The following is a 12,400-nucleotide window of genomic DNA, read 5'->3' on the forward strand; positions in this document are numbered from 1 at the left end:
TTTTAGAATAACATCCCTAAGTATATGAGACTTTTTGCTCCAATACGAACAAACGTGATAATAAGAATGGTCGACTGTGTCATTCATTGTTATTTCGATTACTATGGTGACACTCGTAATACTTGTAAATATTCTATAATTTTAAGGAAAAACGGCATTATTTCTAAAAAAAAATATTTTCCGATGAAATATTATTCCTTTATAAGTATAACTACAACTTGTGGAAGAATTTCCGCAATGGGAATTGCTGAAACACACCATGTATACACTCATACGTCTCCAGAGCAACTGAACAGTGACGAATGCACTGGTGATGTGCAAATCACCTGAGTGGCGACAAGGTCACGCACGCTTACGACTTCTAGTGTCTTGTTATTTAGATTTCTATGGATGACGCGTAACGGAAAAATGTCACGCGTAGCGAAAAAATGTTACACTACATTTTTTCCAACCCCAATAAAGAAGTTTCACTTCAAAAATATGAATAAACTTATCAATTAAAACCAATCAATGTAACAAAAAAAATTGGTGGTGTTACAAAAAGTGTAGCATAGTATAGCGATGGCTTCTCTAGTACGTAGTAACTCAATGCTGTCAAGTGATAATTTGAAAATGATATAATTATTTATCTAGAGCATTTTGTTTGTTATTTTGATATACTTTGTTTATTTTAAAGTATAAAAACACCAAGATATATTCAATAGGTAGGATTCAAGGAGTAAAGAGTAATACAATTGACCCTATTGTATTATATTTATTACCTACTCTGTGGCTTATAACTTAATTCTATATCTATCTCTGGACTCTAATGTTTGACAGTCATCTCACATCTGTCTGCTGTCACCTGTCCCACTTCAAGTCAAGATTTAACTACATTTATATAGTTTCACTGTTTATGTGTATAGCAAATATACAAAATTCAACACTGAAATTGACTGATATAATCACAGAAATAATTGTCGAATTGTGCACAAAGTAGTATAAACTATAAACATGAAACAATAAATTGATCAAAATATGTTCATAAGTGTATAACTGTATAATTTTATCCAATTTATATGTTAATGTTTTCACCAAATAATATTGAAACTAAACTTTCCTAGATTGTTTACCCGTTCATGCAAGTAAACCAGTGGATGGTATATTTTGCTGCATTGATAATATAACAAAAATTTACCTTATTATTTATCATGCTGTCACAAGATGAAATAAAACCTATGCCTTGTAAGGTATATGCATCTATAGTAGAGGACTTCAATAAATTAACATCATACAGTAGGAAGGCTGAAAATGAATTACGAAAAAAATATAAAGAGTTTGTATTTTGTTTATAAATCTATGTCAATAGCTCATAATAATAATTTATTATATTATAAATAATTTTATTAAAATTATAATTTTTAGTATTCCACCAACAACTATGGGAAGCATTATATCTTTATTAGTTCAGAGAGCAATGAAACATAATTACAGAAAGTCTCCAGTAATTTCAAGCAAATACTATGACTTATATGAAAACCTGATGAAAAGTCAAAACAAACATGATATTATAATTCAGTAAGTACCTAGCTAAATTAATAATATAATTTAATGGATAGCAATGTTATATCAAACCTATCTATGTAACAAATTAAAACCGATCAATGTCAATCAACAAATATCCAATCAATGTAACATATTTAAGTGTTTAAAATAAACATTACTTCGCAGGTTAGCTGACAGTCAATGTGTAAGTCCTGCACTTTTCGTCAGATCATTACTACAAAATGTATATTCAGATTCTGCAATGGTCAAGAAATGTTTAAAGGACTCTACACTTATAGAAGATAAGGATTTGGCTTATCAAGTATTTTTGGTATGTTTTAATTAAACCTAACTATTGATCAGTATACTGCTTGCATCAATTCAAATTGAATACATAAATCATTGTATAATTACTTATATTATTATGGATTTTGATGTCATCTAATTAAAAAGCAAGGCATTTTAAATAAATGTTTTTCAAACTGAATAAATTACATTTTCAGGGTATAATGAATGATAATCAATATGGTCACTATGCTGATATCATCAAACAGTAAGTATAATAATTAATTATAACAAAGGAACAAGTCTTACTTCATAATTGGTAAAAAATTACTGAATGAAATTAATCAAACACCTTTTAAAAATGATGTATCCTTTTAATTATTACTAAATAATAAACAAAATTATTAAACTGTTATGTTCTATGAAAAATATTCTTATTTTCTAGATCAATTGGATTAGAGTATGAGCTACGATTGGAAAGAGAACTAAAATTGATGAATATAACATTCTCTGATGAAAATATTTTACGCACTAGAGGGTATGATAAGACTCCTGACTTTAAATTAGAGGTCCCAATCGCTGTAGACGGTTTCATTGTGAACTGGATTGAAAGTAAAGCATTATTTGGTGATGAAGAGAACCATATGGGTTATCTCAAAGAACAATTAATATGCTACTGGAACAGATTTGGTCCAGGACTAGTTATATACTGGTTTGGGTATCTGGAAACTTTGGACAATATGCCAGAAGTGAATAACATGTTCATACTTAGGACTAAGTTTCCAGATAAAGACAGTATAACACAATATAAAGTAGATTTTTGATTGTTTTAATGAGATTAAAAGTATCTCCAAGTAATTTATGTTTTATTTCATATCAAACCACTATACGTAGTAACACACCTAGCTGCTAGCATTATTTAGTAGGTCATAAAAGAAGATAACAAGAATAACAAGTGTTTTGATATGTTTATAGTTATGTGTTGAGATAAGAATATAAAGAATGCTTGGGTGCTACGCTAATCAAAAAATATAAACAATCATTCTGAAAATATTAATAATACTAGAGGTCCGCCCCGGCTTCGCCCGTGGTACATATTTCGCAATATAAGGTAATAAGGTAGCCTATGTCCTTTCGCGGGTATCAAAATATCTCCATACCAAATTTCATGCAAATTGGTTCAGTAGTTTAGGCGTGATTGAGTAACAGACAGAGTTACTCTCGCATTTATAATATTAGTATGGATTGTCCACTCGGGCATGAGCCATAGGCCATAGGCGGCCTGAAACTGTAGCGCTGAATGAAATGTAGAGGAGATTACTGCGCGTGGGTACTGTCTCACCCGTAATACAATATATCGACTACAAATATTACATACATATTCAGCTTCGGGCCAGCGAGAAATTTGTTGCTAAAATATGTTTTACTATGGTTTTATTAATGCGTGAGATTTTTTTTTTGTACATCTTGTACATCTGTGCATTACATTAATTGTGACAACTGACAAGTACTATAATAATCTGTGGTTCATTAGGCGAACTGTCAAATTTCCAATCAAAATTTTGAAATTACTATTGTAAATACGCGAAACTCAAATCAATTAAATATAACAAATAACAATTTTAAATCATATCGTGAATGGAAAACGACAGGGATTAAGCGCCAATGATTATGAAAACAACTATATATTTTGTTAAAGAAATCACAACAAATTCAAATTGTTATTCTAATAAGAACACATTTTCATGATGGGAGATGAAACTATTAAACTTTCAGCTAAAACTTGGGCGAGGACAGTAAATACTATTCATAAAGTCCGATATTCAGATGGTGTAGCAGATGGTGAAAGTAAGGCATTTCAATCAAGTTTTGATATGGGATATGAAGAGGGTTTCCGGTATGGATTCAAATTGGGATTCAATAATGCAACGTAAGGCAATACACATTATTTAAGAAATTTTATGATGAATGATGTATAGCTGCAATTTATTTTGTATTTATGAGAAGTAATAAGTTTTTATGTTTCAGAGATCCACTAAGTTCTACTAGAAGTGAAAGTGCTAATTGTATAATATGTACTGATAATAACAAATTAAAGGACAATGTTATCAATTTATATAATTTACAGAAAGAGAGGAACAATGAAGCATTGCTATGAAAACTTTATTGAACACAATTACAAGATAAACGGGTGTCTCTAGTTTTAATGAAATACACAAAGGTTAATGAATAAAAAACAAAAAGCGTTTATACACTTTAATCTTATCAAGTATTTAATTCTTTTTAATATTAATAAATTTTAAACTAAACTTCTGGGCTTTTTCTCCGGAGGTGGTTTCATGTTTTCTTGCTTGATCTCTTGTTTTATTTCCATATGTCCTGGCATATTTCCATTTGTCATTTCTGAATGCATTGTGTCCATTGGTTCTTGTTTTATGGTTATATTGTTTAAATTACCTCCATCACTTGATTTATCACCTTTATCATTTGTATTTTCAGTTTTCACCGTAACACCATTTGTCTGTGAACAAAGAATATAACAAAGTATTATTTTGTACCTGTTTAGTACTACAACTCATGAAAATATTTTTGCATTTCCAACCATATTATATGTAATTCTTTTTATCAGTTCCTTCATAAAATAAAATAGCACTGTTATATCCATGTGTGTATAGCAACAAACCTGACTCGATGCTGCAGGAATGACAGGGAGGGGGAACTGCCTGACTAATTCAGCAAGCAGCATGTCTACTCTTTGTCTTTGGAACAATGTTGAAGGTTCCTCCTTTGGAGTACTGGATACTTCCTTTGGAGCAGACTGTCCAGCGTTGAATGGACTTACACCTATTTTTAAATAATACATTAGTATTTAAATTAAATTGTAATGAATTTACAATCAAATTAGAATTGAGATAATTTCTGTAGAGGGTATAACCTTTTGCCAATACATAAATATAGCTTCAACAGTGTCTTAGCTTCTCAAAAAGAGGAAACATACCGGGTTTGTTAGCCTTGAAATCCCACCAATATCCTTTGCTGGGATGATACTTGGAATAGGACATTGTTTCCTCAAATGAGCATTGTAAATGATGAACTGCAGACAGCTACAAATAAAAAAGTTGCATGTTTTAGTGTAAACTTAATTCAGATCTATACAGATAACAAACAGTCTAAGAAGTTTTCTACATATTTTATTCACCAAATTAGAATAATGTTGCCTCTTAATAATATAATAATATATATTTAGTCACTGTAAATGTTTTAAGTTGTTGCAGCATGAGCCATTACATTAATATTCACAATTTAATACTGATATTCTTACCAATCTTGAATTTAGGACACTAGCAAGGTCTGGTGCTTGATAAACAATGCCTGCAATAATATAATAATCTGCTAAAGGTATTGTCTGTAAGGGACTGTGCCTGTGTTGCTTTCTGATGACATACAAGATTGGTTCTTGAACATGGAGTAAAATATATTCTAGGCCTGTCATGTTTCTGAAATAACAATCATATTGACTTTAATTCTTTGAATTGTTTTCTAATGTTACAACAAAATCAAATTTTAATATATATTGGTGTAAACATTGAGTGCACTATAGGTATCTCAAAACACTGAAAACATTGCAAATTCATTAAAATTATTAGCTTACTCAATTTTCAGCCCATTGACATAATTATAGCAACTTGTTTAGCTATAGATTCTGATAAAGAATGTCTACTATTTTAAATATGCCATTGCTTGACCCCTTCTCAATCATAGTGTAATAAAGAATTAAAGAATATGTTCAAAATTAAACTAAATAACAGTAAATCTTATGCTTACTGCAGTTGATCCATGCTAAGACGTTGCATTTTTACCACTTCATTGTTACATGTCCGGTCAAAAAAGGGGTTTGATCTTTCAGAAAAATAATCCATAATATTAGACGGATTAAGTGATGGAATCCACGCCGAATCGTGCCATGATAGTCCCAGGGGATTTTCAGCAGCAATAGGAAGATGGCCAATTCTTGTAGGCATCATCTTAGCTAATTAATTATTTTGTAGGAGACTGGAGATTCAACACACAGATTGGTTTTTTATATTTTTTTGCAAAACAATGTTTTTGATATACCTAAATTTAATGTGTCTTTCTTTATATCTAGAGTTATTTTTACACTATTTTGGTTTTAGTTTTTTTAAATTCGAAATGCTTCTATTGTTTATTTATTGTTAAAAGATCTGTAATATTATAAAAATACCAAGAACCAAAGAATAGGTACACTTGCAATACACTTGGGTACAATGAACTACTGATTTACTGAAGTGACATTTGAAAAGTCAAAATTTCAAAAATATAGATAAAAAATTAGTTTTTTAACTGGTTTTACACTGTGTGGTTATGTGGTGGTTATACACGATTATTATGTTTATTTGGCTGGTTTACACGAGCATAGTAACCAGTTAGTAACTCTTAAGGTAACTTATGTGCCTGATACTAGTAGTCTGAATATGTAAAGTGCAGTGGTGGCTCAGTGGTGAGAACCTCGGACTTCAAATCGATAAGTCGGGTGTTCGAGAACAGGCTGCAGTAAATATACGGTTATGTCTGTCTGTGTGGTTTAGGCGTGAAGTCTTCTTCTAAACCACTGAACTGATGTAGATGAAATTTTATAAAGGACCTAATCGATAGACAGTTTTATCTCGGAAATCCCAACGGGAACTATATGGGACTTTCTTTTAATTAGTTTCGAGCTGAACGCCAGCATTACTTGCTAGTTGCTCTGTGAAAGCAAGTAGATAAGCTAAATTAATATACTTAACCAACTCATTTTATTTTATAATCTATGTTCTATTGATGATTATTGAGCATTGAGCCCTCAGAGCAATAAAATTCCTCTGAGATTGAGCCACTTGCCAAAATATGTCAAAGTCAAACAAACATCAAAAAGTGACAAAGTGTAGAATATTGAATTCATTCCGGACTAATATTTCTTACAAATGCTGAGAGTATGGTGTGTTTATTTGTGTTTTAAACATTAAATGTTTGACAAAAATATGTATATTCTACATATTGGTAAGACCTGAGCATCTGCAGCGTGAGCAAAAGAAAGATGAACGGATCAAGTAGCATTGTTTCGCAAAATTCTCTGCTCATGTCTGCTAGTAATAATGGAACACAAGGAACAACGACATTGACGGTATCAAATGTTGATGGAGCAGCTACATCAAGAGACAATGCACGTGAAAACTCGGAAGATTTCTACGACCTCAAGGGAAAAGTTGAGTCTCGTTTATTATCTATGTGGAATAACATGAAATTTGGATGGACTGTTAAACTAAAAACAAATTTTTCAAAAGAATCACCTGTTTGGCTCTTAGGACGATGCTATCATCGAAAGCTCAGTCCAAGTGGTTCATTAGAATCATCTACAGAAATTGGTACTGAGGCTACAGCCAATGAACCTGTGGAACAAATATATGGAGAAGGTATAGAAGGCTTTAAATCGGATTTCATTAGCAGACTATGGATGACATACAGGAGAGAATTCCCTACAATGTCTGGCTCCTCATTTACCACTGATTGTGGTTGGGGATGTATGTTAAGGAGTGGACAAATGATGTTGGCTCAAGCACTAGTTTGTCATTTTTTAGGGCGTTCATGGAGATGGACACCTGAAAGACCAATACAAAATGCTCGAGAATTCCAAGAAGATTGTCTTCATCGCATGATTATTAAGTGGTTCGGGGACAAATCCTCTGTGAACAGCCCTCTTTCTATCCATCAGATGGTAAGGTTAGGAGAGGCATTAGGGAAAAAACCTGGAGATTGGTATGGACCAGCATCAGTTGCCCATTGTTTAAAAGCTGTGATGATTGCTGCCTCAAAAGAGAATTATGAATTTGATAAGTTAGATGTTTATGTTGCTCAAGATTCAACTGTATACATTCAAGATGTTTATTCTCTATGTAAATTACCAAATGGCTCTTGGAAATCCCTTATTCTGTTAGTACCTGTGAAGTTGGGCTCTGAGAAGTTTAATCCTATATATGGACCTTGTTTAACATCATTGCTGACATTGGATTTCTGTATAGGAGTAATTGGTGGCAGGCCAAAACATTCCCTTTATTTTGTTGGTTACCAGGATGACAGATTAATTCATTTAGATCCACATTACTGTCAAGAAATGGTTGATGTATGGCAACCAAACTTTTCACTCCAAAGCTTTCACTGCCGATCTCCAAGAAAAATGCCTATTATAAAGATGGATCCATCTTGTTGTATAGGTTTCTATCTAGCTACACACAACGATTTTGAAACTTTTGTGAATATTATAGGGTCATTTTTAACTCCTCAGGGAGTGTCATCAAATCATGAATACCCAATATTCACACTTCATAATGGTTCCCGTAGTAGTGTAATGAACCCTCCAAATATCCGATATTCTATATTTGAAACAGAGCGAAACTGGGTTGCTCCCATACAAGATAGTGATACAGATCTAGAATCTGAAGAGTTTGTCCTAGTTTAATGAAATCATATTAATGTGTTGTATTGATTTTGCAGAGCAAAGTGAAATTGCATAAAAATTTAGTGAAAGATAATATATTGTAGAAAATTATAGTATGTATATGTTTGAATGAGAGTAATTTAAGGGGCTTAATTATTGATCTAAACTAATTTATATGAACAATATAATATAATGATTACACTGAAATGGTTATTATTGTTTTTGCCTGTAAGATAGTTGATGTTGACAAATACCTTTAATTGCATGTATGAGGAGACAAAGTTAAATAGTTATCTTTATTTAATTATAATACATTGATAGATTGTGCCAGGTAAAAGGTTAAAAATACTGATAGCAAATATAGATATATTTCTCGCCTATTAGCATCATTTTTTGTACCTATGTCTAACTAATATGGCTATTTGCTGTAGAAACTAAAAAGTAAAAACATATGTATGTACCGCGCGCATATCACCGCAAAATCGTGAAGATTCTAATCTAACGGTTTTTACAATCTTATGGTGTCATATAGTACTTAAGTGTACCTAATAAATTAACTTATGACATAATATGTTATGAGTTATGACTAACTACCTTATTACTAATACTTATTTAAAATTATCCAAAACAATATTAAATTCAGGATGTTTAATATTCAAGGCTATAGTAAAGTGAAGTCCCGTGTCCCCTAGAGGGGTACTAAGGGGCAGATGCATTATGCATACATCTGTTTCACTGTTCGATTTTCTTTAGGGACAAGAAGGTGATCAGCCTTCTGTGTCCTGATAATTGACTCACGAGTTCAATTTGCGGATATAACAGTTTTCGATGTCACGACCATTACAAGGAAAACCGGAAAAATTACTTGTGGTTGTGGAATTTTGCAATGATTATGTACCTATTAGAATTTCTAAGGCGACTCAGTCTAGTTGGCCTTTTCTTTATTGCCTTTTAAAGGTTTGACCGCCTCCTCGGTACAGTGGTTGACGAGTGAGCGTAACACCGAGGGGTCCTGGGTTCGATTCCCAGTGGAGACGAAGAAAAAAAAATGTCTTGGTCTGGTAGGACACAGAAGGCTGATCACCTACTTGTCCCTAAAGAAAATCGATCAGTGAAACAGATGTATAATGCATGGTGCATCTGCCCCTTATTACCCCACTAGGGGACATGGGACTTCACTTTCTTATTTTATTAAAGGTTGCTAATACAGAAAAACGTAATTGTACATAATTTTCATACACAGAATGTTTATCTTTAAGTATATATCAAATTCTTTATTATGTGCAATGAGAGGAAGGAATAAGGAAAGTGTAAATCAATGAAAAATATGGATAGTTACGATGTTTACTCTTGGCGGAAACATCGCAATTTTTTTTGTATCGGGGAATTTCGCTGTCGCAATGTTATTCAACAATCATATAACAATGATGTCTGTTTTTATTTTTGGTACTACCAAAGTGTTGGATCTATTAAAAAATGATTTGAGCATTTGTACGAAGTTTGTAGGTGATCCTTGAGTGCTAGCCACCCGCTAGCATTAAACAAAATATTTGATATACCTATTGTAGTCTTTGCAACTGGTTATGGGTGTAATCAATGGTGTAATTAATAATAAAATACCTACATACCTACTTATCTATCAGGAAACAAGCTGTAGATGTTACTCATAATAATTAACTTATACAATATGCAAGTATTACTATTTTATATATTCAGGTCAATATGTACAGAGATTTATCGTACGGCGTACCTATATCATCCCCCCTAGTCAAGTGGCTTTCTGTTAGCGTAGCGTTCAATAGAATAGACTACGAATGTATGAGATTGACGTAAGCTGTAGCTACGTTTATCTACAGCCTACGTCAATCTCATACATTCGTAGTCTATTCTATTGAACGCTACGCTAACAGAAAGCCACTTGACTAGGGGGGCATATATGGCGGAAACTCGTAGGTGTTTACCAAGTAGGTACACAGTTGTTGTGCGGTGTGCCTGTGATAATAGAAAAAGATTCATTTCTAACATATTTCTAATAATTTCGTTTGTTAATTAACTAGTTAAGTTTTAATGGTTATCTATTCCAATAATAAATTGGAGTGTCTGTTTTTAATATTTAAATAACCGATTTTTACTACATGTATGGATGTAAACCACAGAATGTAAACAATGTAAGTACCTATACAGTATACGTATAGGTATAAAAATAGTATTTTTTTTACAATTTTTGTCTGTCTGGCTGTTTGTTTCGGCTAATCTCAGGAACGTCTGGACCCATTTTGACGGGACTTTCACTGACAGATAGCTTATGTTCGGGTATTTACTATTTACCTTAAATGCCGATATACCTACCTACAGGAACATTAGGATTAAAAGGACAAAATCATGCAAGTGCGCGTGTGAAACCATGCCATGGGGTGCAGACGCAGTATACTAGGCTATACTGGCTATACAAAGAATCGCCTAGAGACTAGAGACTTGACGATAAATTGGACTAAACGTTCGTATATACGAGTATCGACCCGAACCACTGTTTACGTTCCTCTTTCCTTTGATTACGACCGATCTTAACACGAATCTCAAGGCGAACAACGAAAGTACTGTTTACATACCTAGTACCTACTTATGTAATGAGTATGCATGCATGCGGCATGCCCAAGTCCAACGGATATAAATTTTGAAATCGGTCCACTAGTTCTTTAAATTAGGGCATTCAACATACATATTATATAAATTCATCAAATATACTAAATAGCTGTTAGATTTATATTCAAAAATGTGATAAAATATGTTAAAGTGAACCGATTTTGTATCATGTGCTTATTAAAAATTGTTTTTTAAATATCGATGTCCGAAACAAACGCATAATTATTTTTTTGGCTTATTATCGTGTAATAGTAATTACGACTAGAAACAATATGTTGAGATTGCCTTCACTTTGAAATACAGTCAATAAAAATTGTTATACTTAGGTATTTCATGACTCACGTTGTTTTTTGTCGCAAGTTCATTGTGCACCCTGTAAGCTGTAATGGTACCTACTTAGGTATTGGAAATTGACGATTTATTTTATACAGATAACACAGAAATTGTTCAGTTTAATCCCTACATTCCCACAACTTTTTTTTTCAGTGAAGAGAATAATTTCTATGTATGTATGGTTCCTGGTTTATATCGGAATTCCACTCTTCCGTCGAGTTATTTTCAGATACGGTATCGCGGGCTCCTACCATAAATAACTAGCATATATTATTTTTAGAGTTCCGTACCAAAAGGGTAAAACCCACAGGTAAAACCGGGTAAAAAATAAAAGTGAGTACGACTTCGCTGTAGGTCTGTCCATGCGTCCGTCTGCAACCAGGCTGTAGGTATCTCATGATCATATCTGTGATAGTAAAACAGACGAAAATTTTAGATAAAAAGTATATCTGTTGCCGCTATAAAGACAAATACCTACTTAAAATAAGAATAATAAACATATTTATCGAGGCTCTCATATAATAAGCTCGAAATGAAAACTTTTTTGCTCGATATTGATAACGGAAACACGTAGATGCTTGAAATATTCGTAGGTACAGAAACTTTAACAAAAAATAATAATTAAAGGTATAACGTAATTTTATGTAACTAAATTTATGCTTTAACTATTTTTTGCACTTAATCTTACTAATTACTAATAACTTACTTATCTATACTAATATGTATTATAAAGCTGAAGAGTTTGTTTGTTTGAACGTGCTAATCTTGGGAACTACTGGTCCGATTTGAAAAATTTTTTCGATGTTACATAGCCTGTTTATCGAGGAAGGCTATATATTATGTCGCTAATACCGACAGGAGCCGAGCACTGCGGGTAAAACTAGGGTACGTTGCTAATAACGTTAAGTATGTATGTTTTTTTTTTGTTCCCCTTACTGGAAAACCACTGAATGGATTTTGATAATACATAGGTAGTAGTTACTTGACAGTCAGAACTTATGAATCAGAATATCACTTAAGCAATAGAAATACTTGCTTTTGCCTGCGCGTACGCGCGCGGCACAACTAGTCCTTATATAATTCAGGTTAGTAATTTTAAAATCGTCAATAAAACTACTCAAA

The 12,400-nt window shown here is 32.6% G+C and overlaps 3 protein-coding genes across 3 annotated transcripts; 2 read left to right on the plus strand and 1 right to left on the minus strand.

Annotated features, from left to right (window-relative positions):
• Positions 1 to 829: 829 nt before the first annotated feature.
• On the plus strand, positions 830 to 2,667 carry LOC149480528 (CDAN1-interacting nuclease 1). Its single transcript, XM_089706456.1, has 6 exons — positions 830 to 975; positions 1,104 to 1,315; positions 1,405 to 1,557; positions 1,711 to 1,855; positions 2,028 to 2,077; positions 2,255 to 2,667. The coding sequence occupies exons 2-6, from the start codon at positions 1,191 to 1,193 to the stop codon at positions 2,631 to 2,633; spliced, it is 852 nt and encodes a 283-aa protein (XP_089562582.1). The 5' UTR covers positions 830 to 975; positions 1,104 to 1,190; the 3' UTR covers positions 2,634 to 2,667.
• A 1,385-nt stretch (positions 2,668 to 4,052) lies between these two features.
• Positions 4,053 to 6,162, minus strand: MED6 (mediator complex subunit 6). The gene is made up of 5 exons (XM_089706416.1): positions 5,635 to 6,162; positions 5,132 to 5,306; positions 4,808 to 4,913; positions 4,493 to 4,653; positions 4,053 to 4,330 (listed from the first exon to the last, which is right to left on the minus strand). Exons 1-5 carry the CDS (start codon positions 5,832 to 5,834, stop codon positions 4,109 to 4,111), a joined length of 864 nt encoding a protein of 287 aa, XP_089562542.1. The 5' UTR covers positions 5,835 to 6,162; the 3' UTR covers positions 4,053 to 4,108.
• A 563-nt stretch (positions 6,163 to 6,725) lies between these two features.
• On the plus strand, positions 6,726 to 8,509 carry Atg4b (Autophagy-related 4b). The gene has a single exon (XM_089706375.1). The coding sequence runs from the start codon at positions 6,905 to 6,907 to the stop codon at positions 8,321 to 8,323; it is 1,419 nt and encodes a 472-aa protein (XP_089562501.1). The 5' UTR covers positions 6,726 to 6,904; the 3' UTR covers positions 8,324 to 8,509.
• Positions 8,510 to 12,400: the final 3,891 nt, after the last annotated feature.

The sequence above is a fragment of the Colias philodice genome, chromosome 18 (genome assembly GCF_061535455.1).
Source record: "Colias philodice isolate Cphi_HAF_F1 chromosome 18, ilColPhil1 Martin Lab GWU primary, whole genome shotgun sequence".
Classification (NCBI taxonomy): domain Eukaryota; kingdom Metazoa; phylum Arthropoda; class Insecta; order Lepidoptera; family Pieridae; genus Colias; species Colias philodice.